Source organism: Diaphorina citri, unplaced genomic scaffold (assembly GCF_000475195.1).
Source record: "Diaphorina citri unplaced genomic scaffold, Diaci psyllid genome assembly version 1.1 scaffold1409, whole genome shotgun sequence".
Classification (NCBI taxonomy): domain Eukaryota; kingdom Metazoa; phylum Arthropoda; class Insecta; order Hemiptera; family Psyllidae; genus Diaphorina; species Diaphorina citri.
In genome coordinates this window covers 56,272-75,157 of record NW_007378835.1, presented here as the reverse complement: position 1 = coordinate 75,157, position 18,886 = coordinate 56,272, and the positions used below count along the sequence as shown (strand labels likewise).

Here is an 18,886-nt window from a genome sequence, read left to right as displayed (position 1 = left end):
TATTATTACTTTTTTTTTAATTTAATCAGGGTGTTCATATACTCGATTTGTTATATGTGTTCCCCATAATTTGTCAAAATATATGAGACCTTGGTCAGACTGCGGGGGTAAAGGGACTTTTCAGTCCTATCCCAGCAGGATAAACAAGGTATATTCTATTCTATTCTATTTAACTGTATGGACTATGAACCTAGGTCCATATCCAGAATTTTTGCGAATGTGCAAAAAATCATACCTACCAATTTTAATCTACTGTGATTTAGTAGGCCATTACTAAAATCATAAAATCAATTGAAGAGTTTAAACTCCTGAGCATCTACTCTATCAAGGTGGTCCGAGGCGTATATTCTATTCTATTCTATTTAACTGTATGGACTATGAACCTAGGTCCATATCCAGAATTTTTGCGAATGTGCAAAAAATCATACCAATTTTAGTCTACTGTGATTTAGTAGGCCATTATATACTAAAATCATAAAATCAATTGAAGAGTTTAAACTCCTGAGCATCTACTCTATCAAGGTGGTCCGAGCTAATACTTACTCGAGCATGGTGGTCCGAGCTAATACTTACTCGAACATGGTGGTCCGAGCTAATACTTACTCGAGCACGGTGGTCCGAGCTAATACTTACTCGAGTATGGTGGTCCGAGCTAATACTTACTCGAGCATGGTGGTCCGAGCTAATATTTACCCGAGCATGGTGGTCCGAGCTAATACTTACTCGAGCATGGTGGTCTCAGCTAATACTTACTCGAGCATGGTGGTCCGAGCTAATACTTACTCGAGCATGGTGGTCCGAGCTAATACTTACTCGAGCATGGTGGTCCGAGCTAATACTTACTCAACACATGGTGGTCCGAGCTAATACTTACTCGAGCACGGTGGTCCGAGCTAATACTTACTCGAGCACGGTGGTCTCAGCTAATACTTACTCGAACATGGTAGTCCGAGCTAATACTTAGTCGAGCATGGTGGTCCGAGCTAATACTTACTCGAGTATGGTGGTCCAAGCTAATACTTACTCGAGCATGGTGGAGAATGCCTCCGGTGTAATGTCCAATATCTTGGTATCACCTTTCTCACAAAGTTCCCCATGGAACATAGTGGCAAACACAGGACTACTCATGGATAAAATTAACTTGTGGGCTTTGAATTCCTGCAGAAAAAGAAAGATAAGACATTGTAATGGCAGGGATGAGAAAACCTATCTTGGTAATTTCATTAATAAGCACATAAGCAGTACTGGTTACCTTTACATGATCTTTCTCTTTTTCTCAGCACAATGAAAATTTTTACTTACTTTGCAATGTACATCGTTTCCCACGTAGAACTTGCAATCACTCCAGAGACCAGAGTTGAGTACATATCTACCTCGCTCTGGTAATGTCACGTGATCGCTCTGCCAATCAGTAGCACCATTGCTGTCCATCTCAACTGGAACTAAGGACTCTCTGAGCTTTTAGTGACTTGAGATTGTATCATCTACAACCGTGAAATTTAGTGATGTGTCAACTAATAGTCCGGGAATTGAAACGGTATTGAAAACTACCTTTTCCGAGACGGAATTATTTTTCTCGACGCTGCGCTGTTACAAATTATTGTATGTGATTGAGATTCTAAGCTCGATCCGAAGGACCATTTAATGTAGGTACTGACAAAAAAAAAGAAAAAAAAAAAATGTGTTTTCCTTGATTTTTTTTTCCCTTACTTATATTTTGGATCCATGATGAAATAAAAATCTTGTGAAAATGTGTGAAAACATTTTCGAAACACCCTGTATGAAACCGTCGCGTCGAGAAAAATACTTGAGTGATAACATTATGGGGAAAACTTTTGTAAAGTTACCTACTATAGATATAAATATCTAGATTACCTAGCTATTGGTGATTATTTTGAGATTTATAAATTTTGAAACAGAGTTTTAATACCAACAAATCTTAGGAAAGATCGATGAACTCAAATTATGACAATATTATTCAAAATATTAACTTCTTTTATTTATTTTAAAATTCAACACAACACAATTTTTACACAAAAGAGACACTTGTATTACGTTTTCAAATACCTACTTAACAGATTTGAGTTTCTTGGGGAGAATGTAAACACGAAATAATACATTTACGTCATAGCGCACATCAAGAGATTAAAATAGAACTCTAGCTGAAGATAGAGCAGCATAAGAAATACAGGGTGATTGAAAAGTTAAGTATTCTCTTTCTCCAATCCTGTCTACCTTCTCTCTTCTCTTTCGGTTTCGGTACGATAAGACAGTAGTTACAGTTCCTTCTATCAAACCTCTTGAAAAAATAACATTGATTCGCGACGAGCAATCATAATTATTAACGTTATTTATAAAGCTCTTCATAATCTTTTCACAATTAAATAAAAGTCTCATGATTCCGTAAAATATTGGAAAAATTACCTACATTATTGAACACCTTGTTTACAGAAGAAATATTGATACATAGGAATGTATGTACAGTAGAACCTCGATTATATCAACTCCATAAATCGGGGTTTTTCCATATCTTTAAAGGAAATCCTACTGTATCAGAGGAAGAGATCATCGAAAGTGTTCAAATAATGAGACTAATGACGAAGAAAACAAAATCGAAGATGTGTTTTTTGTTTGTTTCTTAGTTTGTTTTATTTAATATAAAAATAAAAGGTTATTCCTTCCCTATTTTGTTCTTTTGTAGCAGTAACTTTGGCCCTATTTTCATTGTTTTATGCGGAATTTCGATTATATCAACTTTTATACAGAACCTCGATAATATCAACTACTTTCGGTCCCAATTTGTTGAAATAATCAAAGTTCTACTGTAGTTGAGAAATGCGTAGCATATTATTAAGCTAAGGACAATATTAAACACAGGAGTTGGTGAATCGCGGACGCCGACCAAAAAGATTATCTACCTAATTGCGGACAGAGATGTGCAAATCACAAAAGGGAAGATGAAAATATAAAATGTACTTTTACATCGTGTATTTGAAATGGGCTTTTCAAAAGCATTTTACATTAGAAATGCATTTTTTGACCCATTTTGCATTTTGACCCATTTTTACTTTCCTCTATTTTTCTCAGCCATAATAAACACATTAACACGAGACTGAGACTATTGGAAGCATTACTTCCAAGGATTTATTAAAAAAAAAAAAAAAAAAAAAAAAAAAAACCCCCATTTTGAGGAAAGGCGGAAACATAGAGGGGGGGGAAAAGTGCGGGGGTTGATAAGAAAGAAATCCGGTTTAGAATTATTGAATTAAAAGTGTGATGATAAAATAGCATTATGAACCAGATGCAAACTAGACTACAAACTATAATAAATACACTGACCGGCAAAATTACCCGGCCGCTCGTATTTTTTGGTTTTTCTCAAACTGCTGTTCAGTGTTCAATTTTTTTCGTGAAAACCATCATTAATGTTATTTGTTGTAAGGTTTAAAACTTATTCCGCAAGACCGCATACCTACATATTCTGTGAGTAAAAAAAGAAAAATCAAAAACAAGGATCAGTTTTTTGCTGAAAATGCATGTTTCTGGAGATAAATGTTAACGTAACTTTTTTCTCAATATTTTTACACCATCTTTGAACCAGGTGCTTTAGAAAAGAACACAGAACATTAATTTATTACTGGTAAAAATTAGAAAAATTCCCTGAGCCCCAACCGGAACTTTTTCAAAGAAGTCCTTGTTTGCCCTATGGTATGGTAAAAAAGGAACGATCTTTAAAAAGTTCCGGTTGGGGCCTAGAGAGTTTTTCTAATTTTTACCAGTAGTAAATCATTGTTCTGTGTTCTTTTCTAAAGCACCTGGTTCAAAGATGGTGTAAAAATATTGAGGAGAAAAAAAGTTACGTTAACATTTATCTCCAGAAACATGCATTTTCAGCAAAAAACTGATCCTTGTTTTTGATTTTTCTTTTTTTACTCGCAGATTATGTAGGTATGCGGTCTTGCGGAATAAGTTTTAAACCTTACAACAAATAACATTAATGATGGTTTTCACGAAAAAAATTGAACACTGAACAGCAGTTTGAGAAAAACCAAAAAATACGAGCGTCCGGCTAATTTTGCCTTCCAGTGTATTTCATTAGAGGCCTCAAGTTGAAATGATCATCATTTGAGAGAAAAAAAACTGCTCTTCACTCTTCAGCTTCCTTGATGACATTTCTGACCACAAGTTTCTGTACGCGATCCGTGCACAGTGACTCACAACATCCAATGAGTTGCTCAATGTGATCTGCCAGTCTCTCTTGCTGTATCGTCCCTACCAGTGTTACCTGAGTTACTTGCTGAATCACACTCATGTAGCTCAGTGTGATCACACCACTGTCATCATCTTCTGAAGAAGAGAGACTCTGACAATACGCTACCTCTTCTTCAACAGGGTCAATGAACGTGAGCCCACCTCTTAGTGCCTAGTGAGAAACAGAAGCAAGTAATAATTTCAACTGGTGGTCCGAGCTAATACTTACTCGAACATGGTGGTCCGAGCTAATACTTACTCGAACATGGTGGTCCGAGCTAATACTTACTCGAGCACGGTGGTCCGAGCTAATACTTCCTCGAGTATGGTGGTCCGAGCTAATACTTACTCGAGCATGGTGGTCCGAGCTAATATTTACCCGAGCATGGTGGTCCGAGCTAATACTTACTCGAGCATGGTGGTCTGAGCTAATACTTACTTGAGCATGGTGGTCCGAGCTAATACTTACTCGAACATGGTGGTCCGAGCTAATACTTACTCGAGCACGGTGGTCTCAGCTAATACTTACTCAAACATGGTACGAGGAGGGAGGGGGGTGGGTGCAAATTTAAAACCTTAAATGAGAACCCCTACTTGTGATCTGGCTTTATCATACAGGGTTTATACACTTTTCCCGGAATGAAATTCCATGACTTTTCCAGAAAAATAGGGGGCGGAGGTACTTGAAAAATCAGTAAGATTACTCCTTCAGTTAAATAAAGTATGCAATATGCAGAACGTCAATGAATATGATAGGGCCGCTTTTCGGAAATGCTTGATATTTATTTATTTATACGCTAAGCAGCAAGGCCATTTGTGCAGGCCATCTGTTTAATTTGAATATTTTTAATTTTTGACCGGGTGGGGAATTCCATGACTTTTCCAGGTTTTCTTTAATTTTTCACGATTTTCCATGACTTTTTGGCGATTTTTCAGATTCCATGACTTTTCTAGGTCGCGTATAAACCCTGTCATATACAATTTTGATTTTTCATTTTTCGCCTGTTCTTCCACCAACAGGGGGGTACCAAAAATGGGAAATTAATTTCGATAAGTGCTTTCCTATTCGCAGGAATTGGTACATGGAAAATTTATAAATTGAATGGGCCATAACTCTGGCTATAATAGTTGTCAGATCAAAAGGTCAAAACCGTATGATATGTTAAGGCTAGATCACAAGTAAGCGGTTCTCTTTTTATATTTTAAAGTTGGCCCTCTGAGGCCAACCGACCCCTGAAAATGTCCCTGAATTTTATAAAGCCTACCTATAAAAACTAGAGGCTATACACACCACTGTATAAGATACCAAACATATTATTATCTCTATCAGTGTGTTGTCAATATTGTCACTTACCAATGTACTAGATGTAACCAAGTCATACATTGGAATAGCAGCATCTACCAGAGCAAGGTTTGCACAGTTGATGGCAGCAGACAAAGCACTTCCATCGTTTTGTAACACAAGAACAAAGAGATCCACTTGGAAATTGGAAAACTCATGCTGAAAATAATAATAATATAAATTGTTGTTATTATCATGGACAATCTCATCAGAGCATAAACATTGGTATTGGTATAAGTAGGGCCATCAGCTTTATAACCTGCCTCGGTAAATAATAATATAAATTGTTGTTATTATCATGGACAATCTCATCAGAGCATAAACATTGGTATTGGTATAAGTAGGGCCATCAGCTTTAATAAAAGCCCTTGGTCACTGCGACCTGGTTAGATCTTTTGTGACAGACTTTGTAAATATTACATGAGTACCTGTACTTAGTAGGTACTCATACTCACATCTACTACAAACTCTCAAAGAACAATATCTACTTAAAATCAGATAAAAATAAAATAAATTATTCTTATCAAGACAATTTCCATTAAGATGTTTTAAATTGGTGAGCTTTCGATGTCACTCAGGACATCATCTTCAGACCAAGATAGATGTTGACTCTATCGCAGCAGGAGTAGAAGTCTATCTTGGTCTGAAGATGATGTCCTGAGTGACATCAAAAGCTCACCAATTTAAAACATCCTAATCGAAATTGTCTTGATAAGAATAATTTATTTATTTTTTTTCTGATTTTATTTTTAAATATTTCTTACGATTATTAAAAACAATTTCTAATATCTACTTACTTAATTTTATAAAAAATAAATTGACATTACCCTACACACAGCTGGCTCCAAAGCTCTTTTCAAATGATTGCCCAATTCTTTCTCTTCACTGTCTCGCAACCATCCTGTCCTTATTTGTGAAGCAAACGGTGCAAATTTGAATTCAACATAGAGTTCTCCTTTGGATCGTTGATATTCCAAGGATGTTTTGCTGCTGGGAATTTCCCTTGGTTCAAATACGGAACAAATGACTTTGGTGTTTCCTTGTTCAATGTATGCTGAGCCTTTTGCTTTCTCAGATACTCCTTGTTTCAAACCTGATATGGAGGAAAATGGAAAAAGAAACAAGCTACATACCAAATAAATCTCATATCCCAACAATAAAAGGTAATTATGCAGAAGTCACGTCCGTGGAAAAGAAAGCTCCTTTTTGTATTTAACCTAACCCTATAACCTGTATTTAACCTAACCCTATAACCCTATAACCTAACCCTTTGTCACAAAAGATCTAACCAGGTCGCAGTGACCAAGGGCGTTTATTAAAGCCAATGGCCCTACCTTTACCAATACCATAACCCTATAATAACACTAATCACTGCTCTAATTCTGAAAACTCCTTTTTGCATTTAACCTAACCCTATAATAACATTGGTCACTGCTCGTTTGTGCCAGTTCCTTTGGTAGCAATATTCCACGGATGTGACTTCTGCACAAGTAAGCAATAAAATTCCAATTTGGAATAAAATTTTTTTACCCAAACAGATTTACTTGGCATAAAATAAATAGGTAGGTATCCATTTCTATAAGATATTTAGGTTTTTAAGAAATGTACAAGTTAAATTATTATACCTAAATCTGGCCAGGTTCCTAGACTTTTTGAACACTCTGTATATCTATTGAATGTAAAAAGCTATGAAAAAGCCCTGTTTTTGTCAAATGACCTCAGATTTGGATTTTTCCCAACTTTTTACATAGGAATCGACCATTTATTTATATTTTTTACCCATTTGCAACTGCTCCATTAAACAGTTACATGCCGTATTGTTCATTTTATCATCTATGCATTTATTTTCATGTATTTTTATTTTATCGTCAAATATTGGTCTAAATCTTGTCATCTTGTCTTGTCCTAGACTTTTTGAACACTCTGTATATCTATTGAATGTAAAAAGCTATGAAAAAGCCCTGTTTTTGTCAAAAATAGAAATAGCACACAAACTTCAATGTTTTTTCTTTTTTTTTTCCTTCTTCTTCTTCTTCTTTGTAAAGCATTAGGTACACCTAAAAAGAAAAAAGAAATCTTACAGTTAGGTACTCACCCGCTAGTTTGAGAGTATTGTTCTTGATCAAAATGTTCTGAGGTTTGAGATCGAAATGACATACATTATTTTCTCTTAGGAACTTGAGTGCCAGGACTAGTTGACGCACAAATTGTTGACACTGGAATTCAGAAAGTTTCTCGTGGGATCTGATGAACGAACACAGATCACCCCCATCACAGTATTCCAGAATAATGTACACATATCTGAAAATGTACAAACAAGGCAAAATCATTTAACCAACCATGCACTTTTTTTAAATCCCCTAGAAAAGGTAATTATGCAGAAGTCACGTCCGTGGAAAAGAAAGCTCCTTTTTGTATTTAACCTAACCCTATAATAACACTAATCACTGCTGTAATTCTGAAAACTCCTTTTTGCATTTAACCTAACCCTATAATAACATTGGTCACTGCTTGTTCGTGCCAGTTCCTTTGGTAGCAATATTCCACGGATGTGACTTCTGCACAAGTACCCAATAAAATTCCAATTTGGAATAAAAATTATCATTTTTACCCAAACAGATTTACTTGGCATAAAATAAATAGGTAGGTATCCATTTCGAAGGTCTCAACCTAAACCACAACAGACATAAATAGTTACCTACCTATGTAAAAATTACAAAACCTATGTAAAAATTACAAAACCGAATCCAGGTCTTGTGAGTTTCATCAATTTTATTAACTAGAAAATTTCCACTAACTTGAGTGTTTTACGGGGTTCAGAAACCACATTGCCATCGTGATAAAGGAACCATTTGCAGGTTGAAAATCTCATATTTGAAAAAAAAAAAAAAAAAACGTCTTCGTGAAGTAGAAGCGATCTATTTGGATTTCACAGAACTATTTCTAGTATAATTTATTATCTATGTATGTGCTATGTACTCTACTATATAGGATGCTTCAATAACTAGTTGCCTCGTCTTTGGTCGGTTCAGTTTTTTTCCTTCTTTTTTGCATACCTTCCTGACAGTGGTGTAGTGGTCTATCAACTAACATAACTGAGAACCAACCAATTATATCTACTGACTTTCGACATCAAGAACTGGATTGAGAAGTGTATATTTTGGTGCATAGTTCAAGTTAGAAGCCAATGATAATATAATTCAAGAGACTAGGCACCTACTGTCAAGATCGATCACAGCCTGATTTCCTTTGACCTGTCTCTCGAAATCACTATCAATTTAGTTCAACAAGTAAGTTAGTATACAATCCAGCTTTCTTAAAATCTTAAACCCAATAGCAAATCAGGGGTCTAATTTTTATAAATTATAATTATTCATGAATCATCAAAGGAATAAGTTTGTATTAACTTATTTGTTGGTACACACACTTGGTAAAACAATTCAAACACTAAAAATGATTTTGGGTGAGTAAAAACACTTGGCTTTATGTTTTACGTATATTTTTATTATTAAATTACAGATGGATCCATTTCGGCTGTTACGCCATCATCAGTGTATTATAATCAGAGAAGTTCAGAATATTGCACTTATTTTGGGAAAATATGGCACTAAAAAACATGGCAATATGGCACTTATTTTAGGAAAATATGGCATTTACAAGCAGGCTCCGCCCGCTTGCGCGTGGCTGAGGCATGGCCGTATGCAGCATGGCCATATGCAAAGAGGAATGGCCGTAGGTGACCGTAGCGTAACTTACCGTATCGTACCGCACCTGACTATACTTGACTGTACCTAATCGTATCTAACTGTTCCGTACCGTATCGTACTGTAGCTCACCGTACCGTATCGTACTTGACCGTACCTGACTATGTCGTATTGTACCGTACCTGAACGTACCGCATTGTACCATATAGTACAGGACCTGACTGTAACGTACCATATCTGACCGTACTTGACTGTACCCGACCGTACCATATCGTACCGTACTGTACCGTTTTACCTGACCATACTATTTTGGCACCATATTATACTTTTATTCGTTTTCGTCCCTAATTTGGCACCACTGCGAGTTTTAAAAAATCCGTTCTTAGGATACCTTTACTTACTAAAAGGCAAGACAACTATCTTACTCACAAACTTCATGTAAATTGACCCACCCGTTTTGGCCATGGGTCGATTTTTAGTAGTTTTTTGGTCATAGTTTGGAAACCACTGCGAGTTTCGGAAAATCCGTTTTTAGTGGGCCTATTCAAATCAAGAGAAGCTATTCTCGAAGTTTCATCAAAATCGGTCCTACACATTATCTACTGAGCACTAAAAGGAGCAAAATAAAGTAGAGCACCACAGGCAATTTTTTTGAAAAATTTGATCTACAACCTTTCAAAATAATAATAAAAATCCTCTTAACACATTTTTACATATTTTCTTCACATTTTTTAAAAGTATTTTTTTTTTCTTAAAAATTGATATGAGCGGCCCACAAGCCGCACAAAAGGAGCTGGCGGGCCGTAGTTTGTGCACACCTGATCTAGAGAGTTGAAATTTGATGCATAGACCTCAAATATGACCAGCACGCATTGCTTCTTGTAGGCCACTAAACCTCCAACATCAACAGCAAAGTTTTGTTTGCTGTCTAAGAAGAAGAAATATACCTTTCATCCCATAGGAAATCTAGCATTGTGACAATATGCTGATGATGGAGAAGTTTGAGAGCCTTGATTTCATTGACAATACTGTCAAACCTATTCTCCGAAACTTTGGTCTTGTCAATGCATTTGATTGCCACCTCAGTGTGCTGTTCATTCTGAAATTATTCAATCCATCAGGTGAATTCCAAGTTTAACAATTTTACATTTCGTTTGTCTGCTTATAAGGGTAAAAATCTGGTGTGAACATCACACGACTTTCTATTACATTTACAATATACATATTTGAAAAAAAAAATCCAAGTCCCGAGCCTGAGCCGCCCACGGCGGCCAATTTTTGGTCAAAAATTTCCTATCTTAAAATACTCCCCATGTAATGAGGGATCATTAAAAAGTGTCCAAAAATTGAACTTTTTTTTTCCAAATGCTACCGCCTATGACAGCCAATTTTTGACCAAAAATTTCCTATTTTAAAATACTCCCCATGTGATAAGGAATCATATAAAGTATGAAAAAAATTGATTTTTTTTTAGTTTGAAGCAACATTGACTTTGGTTGATATCTGGATGGGGCCAATTTTTGACCAAAAATTTCCTATTTTAAAATACTCCCCATGTGATAAGGAATCATATAAAGTATGAAAAAAATTGATTTTTTTTAGTTTGAAGCAACATTGACTTTGGTTGATATCTGGATGGGTTGTGAGTCACTGTGCACGGATCGCGTACAGAAACTTGTGGTCAGAAATGTCATCAAGGAAGCTGAAGAGTGAAGAGCAGTTTTTTTTTCTCTCAAATGATGATCATTTCAACTTGAGGCCTCTAATGAAATACACTGGAAGGCAAAATCAGCCGGACGCTCGTATTTTTTGGTTTTTCTCAAACTGCTGTTCAGTGTTCAATTTTTTTCGGGAAAACCATCATTAATGTTATTTGTTGTAAGGTTTAAAACTTATTCCGCAAGACCGCATACCTACATAATCTGCGAGTAAAAAAAGAAAAATCAAAAACAAGGATCAGTTTTTTGCTGAAAATGCATGTTTCTGGAGATAAATAATATTAACCATAATCTGCGAGTAAAAAAAGAAAAATCAAAAACAAGGATCAGTTTTTTGCTGAAAATGCATGTTTCTGGAGATAAATAATATTAACGTAACTTTTTTTCTCCTCAATATTTTTACATTATTTTTGAACCAGGTGCTTTAGAAAAGAACACAGAACATTAATTTATTACTGGTAAAAATTAGAAAAATTCCCTGAGCCCCAACCGGAACTTTTTCAAAGAAGTCCTTGTTTGCCCTATGGTATGGTAAAAAAGGAACGATCTTTAAAAAGTTCCGGTTGGAGCCTAGAGAGTTTTTCTAATTTTTACCAGTAGTAAATCAATGTTCTGTGTTCTTTTCTAAAGCACCTGGTTCAAAAATGGTGTAAAAATATTGAGGAGAAAAAAAGTTTACGTTAACATTTATCTCCAGAAACATGCATTTTCAGCAAAAAACTGATCCTTCTTTTTGATTTTTCTTTTTTTACTCACAGATTATGTAGGTATGCGGTCTTGCGGAATAAGTTTTAAACCTTACAACAAATAACATTAATGACGGTTTTCCCGAAAAAAATTGAACACTGAGCAGCAGTTTGAGAAAAACCAAAAAATACGAGCGTCCGGCTAATTTTGCCTCCCAGTGTATCAGCTTGTTGAGGGTAATGAACTCATGACTATCAGTTGGTTGAGGGTAATAAACTCATGACGGGAGGAGTTGACACAACATAGAGTTCTTTGGAGGCAAGCAGTCTGGTCGGCACGGGATTCACATATCCCTAATACGCTATCGGAGTGAGTGTGTGAGTGTGTATTATTATTAGTACGCACAGAGGGTAATGAACTCATGACTATCAGCTGGTTGAGGGTAATGAACTCGTTACTATCAGCTGGTTGAGGGTAATGAACTATAATAATAACCAAGCTGTGAGGGTGGTGTTTTTGTTGTTGTCTAAGCGGTTCTCGAGAAGAACCACCAAATTTAAAGACTTTAGGAACACCCTGTATAACTACAGGTAGCTTGCTGTAACAATGTTACAGCGGTGCACACAGAAGTCTCTCTCTCTCTCTCACACTCACCTTTCCTTCTCTCTCTTCTTCTCTCCTTTTTTTCTTCTTTCTTTTTAATTTTTGATAATTAAAAAAAATCTCAATACTATGTTGGACAACTATTTAGTTCCCCCCCATATTTAGTACATCAAGATCCCGCATTTAGTTTGGTAAATGGTCGCATTTACTACACAAAGGTATTCTTTAACCATGATCGAATAAACTACGGGCTAAAAAATTCCCGGAGGGACGGGCCCAGCTTGTTCTTCTTTCTTTTTAATTTTTGATAGTTAAAAAAAAATCTCAATTACCTATGAACAATGCTTCACTGCCTTTCTACTTTCTGTTTGGTTGACATTTTCTTTTCTACAGAGTGACGCTGTCAAAATATGTACCTACTCTCTCCCTCTCTCACTCTCTGTCTCTCTCTCTCTTTCTGTCTCTCTCTCTCTCATCTCTCCCTCTCTCATCTCTCTCTCTCTCTCAAAATAAATGGATTTTTTTTCAATGGACCAATACAAGGGCTGAGAATATTTTGGTACCTATTGACTGTATAGTGTAGTGATACTTACACATAGGCCTGGCATCATTTAGCTTCCGTCCATCTTTCCTTGTAGACTTATCTTTCAATAATGTTGATAAAGCTTGCTGACAATCTTTGACTGCAGACTTGGGACAATAGTTTGAATATGGGGTGGACACATCAGGGACTTGAACCCTCCTACTATCTGAGGGCATTATCACACTCTAGAATTAGGTAACAAAATAAACTGTGTTAGATTGAAAATTTTCAAAGAGAAAAGTACATTGGGTAACTATTAGGTATTACAATATTTTCCAAACGGGATACTTTGTCAAGTAGGATTATAACTAGAGGTAGAATTGAATATACTATGTCTTCACTAGTCCAAGTCAAGTGAAGACATAGTATATTCAATTCTACCTCTAGTTATGTCACAAAAGATCTAACCAGGTTGCAGTGACCAAGGGCGTTTATTAAAGCCGATGGCCCTACCTTTACCAATACCTCTAGTTATTAGGTATTAATTTTCTATTAAGTAATATTGAGATTAGGAAAGAATGAAAAGGGAAGCTATTTGGGTAATTATTTAGAAGCCATGTCAATGAAAAGTAAAGCTCATTTTTGTGTTTAAACCTAACCCTATAATATTATTGATCACTCCTCATTTGTGACAAGAAACACCGACACTATTTAAATCTTCACTAGTCCAAGTCAAGTGAAGACATAGTATATTCAATTCTACCTCTAGTTATGTCACAAAAGATCTAACCAGGTCGCAGTGACCAAGGGCGTTTATTAAAGCCAATGGCCCTACCTTTACCAATACCTCTAGTTATTAGGTATTAATTTTCTATTAAGTAATATTGAGATTAGGAAAGAATGAAAAGGGAAGCTATTTGGGTAATTATTTAGAAGCCATGTCAATGAAAAGTAAAGCTCATTTTTGTGTTTAAACCTAACCCTATAATATTATTGATCACTCCTCATTTGTGACAAGAAACACAGACACTATTTAAATAGGAAAAGGCTAGGAGGAGGAAGAAGAAGAAGAAGAAGAAGAAGACTCCTCATTTGTGACAGATCCTTTTGTAGCCATTTTCCATTGATGTGATTTCTGAACAAGTACCACTATTTGTTTTAGGTGTGTTCTAAATGTAGTTTTGAGGTTTGGAAAGTTATTGGATTTGCCTGGTCACACTCTAGCATTGCACACTGTTCCTGCAGGAAGCAGAAACTACTTGTACCTATTAATTATTAATACAATGGTTCCTCCAGGCCTGCATGCAACTCGAGAGTGGTGGTTTCCCATGGGACTGGCTGGAGTATAACACATTTGTACTTTCTATTTTCTTTCAAAAATAGATGTCACAGTCTATTCTACTCTTGTATGTTGTATGCCATACTCAATGTGTTTTTATTAATACAATGGTTCCTCCAGGCCTGCATGCAACTCGAGAGTGGTGGTTTCCCATGGGACTGGCTGGAGTATAACACATTTGTACCTACTTTCTATTTTCTTTCAAAAATAGATGTCACAGTCTATTCTACTCTTGTATGTTGTATGCCATACTCAATGTGTTAAACTAGTTTGGCTGTAGGCAGAGTTACATAGAGGGTAGATCAACCTTTACCTAGGTATTGGGATTATGATTATTCACAGATAGCAGTTCCAGGAAGTAAAAATGAAAAATTGAATATTGAAAATTCACAAACTTGGAACTTACCTAGGTATTGGGATTATGATTATTCACAGATAGCAGTTCCAGGAAGTAAAAATGAAAAATTGAATATTGAAAATTCACAAACTTAGAACTTAACAACAAGCATTTTTTTTTTTTGCTTTTTAAAAAATGCGCGCTTTTAAACGTCAAGTGTTGCCAGATTACCCTAGTAGGTACGACTGGCAACAACACGGTGAAAATGAACTCCAGGTTGCATATCTGAAATAAATTTCAGGCGTAATTAGGTATTAGGTGGTACCTACTTCTTTACACTATGGGTGGTACCTACCTATACCTAAGCCATTTCTCATTAGGACAATTTTTACTTTTAGTTTTGAGGTTTGGAAAGTTATTGGATTTGCCTGGTCACACTCTAGCATTGCACACTGTTCCTGCAGGAAGCAGAAACTACTTGTATTAATTATATGAAACAAAATAAAGGTACAACTTGTTATTATATTAACAAAATGTTTTATAGATACTAGATACCTAGAAGAAGTAAATAGACTATCACATAAAAAATGCGATTATGTTCGCGGATTTGGCAATTATGTTCGCGGATTCGCGTCCCGAATCGACATTTTGGATATTTGGCAAGCCTACCTATAGGTGTTCCTCTTGAGTCTTGCTAGAAGAAAAATAGTTTATTTTGGAGCGCCATCAGTCTTGAAGACAACTGAGGAGTTGTTGGACTGAGATGATTTTTTCACCCTGAATACATTTCACCTTTGTAGGAGGGAGGTCTACCCCATACCTTCCACCTAAGAAAGCCTCCCTATTCCATACCTACTCCTAATTCTTCTTCTTCTTCTCTTCCTCTTCTTGTTCTTCTTCTCCCCCTCCTCCCAATTCTCTTCTTCTCCTCCTCCTACCTCTCCTCCTACACTTCTTCTTCTCAGCGGATTCGCGTCCCGAATCGACATTTTGGATATTTGGCAAGCCTACCTATGTACCTAATACAAAAAAAGACTACGGACTTCTTTTTTCCCACCTACAAATTGGTCTTTGCCCTCCGAGGTTTTGTCAACAGTTCTGTGTACATTATAGGTACCTAGTGTGTAGTAGGTATATTAGGTATATGAGAGTGCATGAGACATAGGAGAGAGAGAAAAAATATGTGTACATGTAGATTTATACATATACTTAGGTACATCTACATTATACCATATACCTAGTTTTACCTCTACTTACGTATAAAAATATGATCCGAGAGAACGAGATTCCTGTAAACATAAAAAAGTAAAAAATATTAGCTATGGGTACATGATACATAGATTTATATAAAAAATAATAAAACAAAGGGAACTTGTAGATAACATTAGATAGGATTGGCCAGTACAACTTTAAGCCTCGCCTTTGAACAAACACCAATCAGATTCAGTCGTACTGGAGCCATCTTGAATATAACAAAATACTCGGAAAGAGCACTCTCTTGATATTTTATTAAAATTACAATTTGGTATTTTCGTTACCTACACCCTGCTGTAAACAGGAAACCGTCAGTTTGGTGGAGGATCCTGAATGTTCTGATGGGGTGGAATATAATTATACCTACCTATGGAAGCAGAAACGGACCTTTGTACATTGTACAAGACCTATACTTAATTAGAATACATAGAGTGTTATTTAATTTTGTTCAGAGTTTTCAAATTAAATTTCTGCTATTTTTTTCAGAACCCATTATTAGGGGAAAAATATTGATAGGTATTTTAAATTTAATAAAGTAAACATTCATATTTGGTGGCCAGTACAACTTTAAGCCTCGCCTTTGAACAAACACCAATCAGATTCAGTCGTACTGGAGCCATCTTGAATATAACAAAATACTCCGAAAGAGCACTCTCTTGATATTTTATTAAAATTACAATTTGGTATTTTTTTTTTCATACATTCTAGAATACATAGAGTGTTATTTAATTTTGTTCAGAGTTTTCAAATTAAATTTCTGCTATTTTTTTCAGAACCCATTATTAGGGGAAAAATATCGATAGGTATTTTAAATTTAATAAAGTAAACATTCATATTTGGTGATGTGCGTGTGAAAAAATAGATATAAAATAAATAAATAAATAGTTAGAAGTAGGTATAATTACAATTCGTAAACACAGATAAAATTCCCGCATAATCAAAAGTTTCTGTCGGACATACCTATATTTTGTTCAATATTTTAAAAAATAATACCTAAAATAGAAATAGCCATTAGTGTGTATTAGATATTGGAAACTAAAATGTTAACATAATGGAAGTCTTTTAATAATACATATAGGTAGCAACTTTTTGGGGATCATAGCGTTAGAAAAATAACAGGCGAAAATCTCTTTGATAAAAGATCTATACCTAATTACTTTAAGCAAAGCACGCATGGCTTTGACATTATAAATACCTCTCATTTACTAAATAAATAGTTAGAAGTAGGTATAATTACAATTCGTAAACACAGATAAAATTCCCGCATAATCAAAAGTTTCTGTCGGACATACCTACCTATATTTTGTTCAATATTTTAAAAAATAATACCTAAAATAGAAATAGCTATTAGTGTGTAAGTATTAGATATTGGAAACTAAAATGTTAACATAATGGAAGTCTTTTAATAAGTAGGTACCTAAGTAGTGCAAAAGTTTCATATAAACTTGTCCTTTCAATAATTGTGTTCATGTGTTGAGATTGAGATTATAGAAACTGATAACAAAGATGATTTTCTGCTGAGCATCACGCATTGATTGAAACAAGAACACCATCGAGTTTGGACGAATCTAGTTTCAAGTTTTTAAAATCGATTTCACTCTGTTTCATTCAAGGTAAGAAAGACAATACCTAATGTCACCTAAATGTTATTATTTACCTAATACCTATATGCACCTCTATATTAGGTATTTAAGTTTGCAGTGGTATATAGGTATATACCTATCATTTACAACTCTGTACAACACTTACACAATGCAAGCGTAATGTTAATAGGCGAAGTGTATAATGAAAACTTATGAGAGGGATAATGGATGAGGTACGTAGGAGGAGGAAGAGGAGAAGAAGGAGAGGGAAGAGGAGGAGGAAGAGGAGAAGGAGGAAGAGGAGAAGAAGGAGGAGGAAGAGGAGAAGAAGGAGGAGGAGGAAGAGGAGGAGGAGGAGAAGAAGGAGGAGGAAGAGGAGAAGAAGGAGGAGGAGGAAGAGGAGGAGGAAAAGGAGAAGGAGGAGGAGGAAGAGGAGGAGGAAAAGGAGAAGGAGGAGGAGGAAGAGGAGAAGAAGAAGGAGGAGGAGGAAGAGGAGAAGAAGGAGGAGGGGGAAGAGGAGGAGGAAGAGAAGAAGAAGGAGGAAGAGGAGAAGAAGGAGGAGGAGGAGGAAGAGGAGAAGAAGGAGGAGGAAGAGTAGAAGAAGGAGGAGGAGGAAGAGGAGAAGAAGGAGGAGGAGGAAGAGGAGAAGGAGGAGGAGGAAGGGAGAAGAAGGAGGAGGAAGAGAAGTAATTGAAGGTGTAAGAGGAGATGAATACAAGATGAAGGAATAGGAGAGGAAGTAAAAACAGGTGGTACAGGTAGAGAGAGTGGAGAAAGAATAGAAGAAAAGGGAGAATGGGGAGGGTATAAAGGAAGAGAAGCCATAAGGAGGAGGAGAAGGAAGAAGAAGAAGAAGGAGAAAAACGAAAGCTGGAAAGACAAGGAGAATTGTAAAACAATTCAGCCATAACTTCAACGAACGAAGTGAATTTCAAGTTTCAACTAGGTTCGATTCCCGGCTGGGCCGGATTTTATCCCAAATAGAGTATTTTATCGTTCTCGGAACGACCTGCTCTTATATTTTATCGTTCTCGGAACGGCTTGCTCATAAATTTTATCGTTCTCGGAACGGCTTGCTCCTATATTGCTTATCCTTGAGAAGCCATAAGGAGGAGGAGGAGGAGAAAAACGAAAGCTGGAAAGACAAGGAGAATTGTAAAACAATTCAGCCACAACTTCAACGAAAGAAGTGAATTTCAAGTTTCAACTAGGTTCGATTCCCGGCTGGGCCGGATTTTATCCCAAATAGAGGATTTTATCGTTCTTGGAACGACTTGCTCTTATATTTTATCGTTCTCGGAACGACTTGCTCTTATTGCTTATCCTCCTATCCTGTCTTTCTTCTCTCTTTGCTTTTGAGACGATAAGACCTTAACAGTTCCCTCTATCAAGAAGTTTCAACTCGTCATTTTTGTGTGTTTATTGATAATGTAAGTATGTTTTGTCTGCTGGTCGAGAATAAAATTTGCTATTTTTTGGGGCTCCCTAGAGACCGTGGGAGTGATTTTTTTTTAAAGATAGTATGTTTTGTCTGCTGGTCGAGAA

The 18,886-nt window shown here is 36.0% G+C and overlaps 2 protein-coding genes across 4 annotated transcripts in view; both read right to left on the bottom strand.

The window, feature by feature from the left end:
• The window catches only part of LOC103515749 (BTB/POZ domain-containing protein 6), an 8,016-nt gene extending 4,844 nt beyond the window's left edge, over positions 1 to 3,172 (bottom strand). Inside the window, exons 1-3 of the mRNA XM_026828341.1 lie at positions 1,852 to 3,172; positions 1,303 to 1,587; positions 1,025 to 1,158 (exon numbers count right to left, since the gene is read on the bottom strand). Coding sequence (XP_026684142.1) covers positions 1,025 to 1,158; positions 1,303 to 1,431 — 263 coding nt within the window. The 5' untranslated portion in view covers positions 1,432 to 1,587; positions 1,852 to 3,172. The remainder of the gene's footprint in view (positions 1 to 1,024; positions 1,159 to 1,302; positions 1,588 to 1,851) is intronic.
• Positions 3,173 to 3,999: 827 nt separating this feature from the next.
• On the bottom strand, positions 4,000 to 14,640 carry LOC103515743 (exosome complex component MTR3). Of its 3 annotated transcripts, none has more exons than XM_008480685.2 (5): positions 14,574 to 14,640; positions 12,899 to 13,073; positions 6,421 to 6,686; positions 5,606 to 5,752; positions 4,000 to 4,423 (listed from the first exon to the last, which is right to left on the bottom strand). In XM_008480685.2, exons 2-5 carry the CDS (start codon positions 13,062 to 13,064, stop codon positions 4,148 to 4,150), a joined length of 855 nt encoding a protein of 284 aa, XP_008478907.1. In that variant the 5' UTR covers positions 13,065 to 13,073; positions 14,574 to 14,640; the 3' UTR covers positions 4,000 to 4,147. The 3 variants fall into 3 exon arrangements, with proteins under 3 accessions (XP_008478907.1, XP_008478905.1, XP_008478906.1); XM_008480683.3 differs by lacking the exon at positions 14,574 to 14,640 and adding an exon at positions 14,481 to 14,572; XM_008480684.3 differs by lacking the exon at positions 14,574 to 14,640 and adding an exon at positions 14,094 to 14,247.
• Positions 14,641 to 18,886: the final 4,246 nt, after the last annotated feature.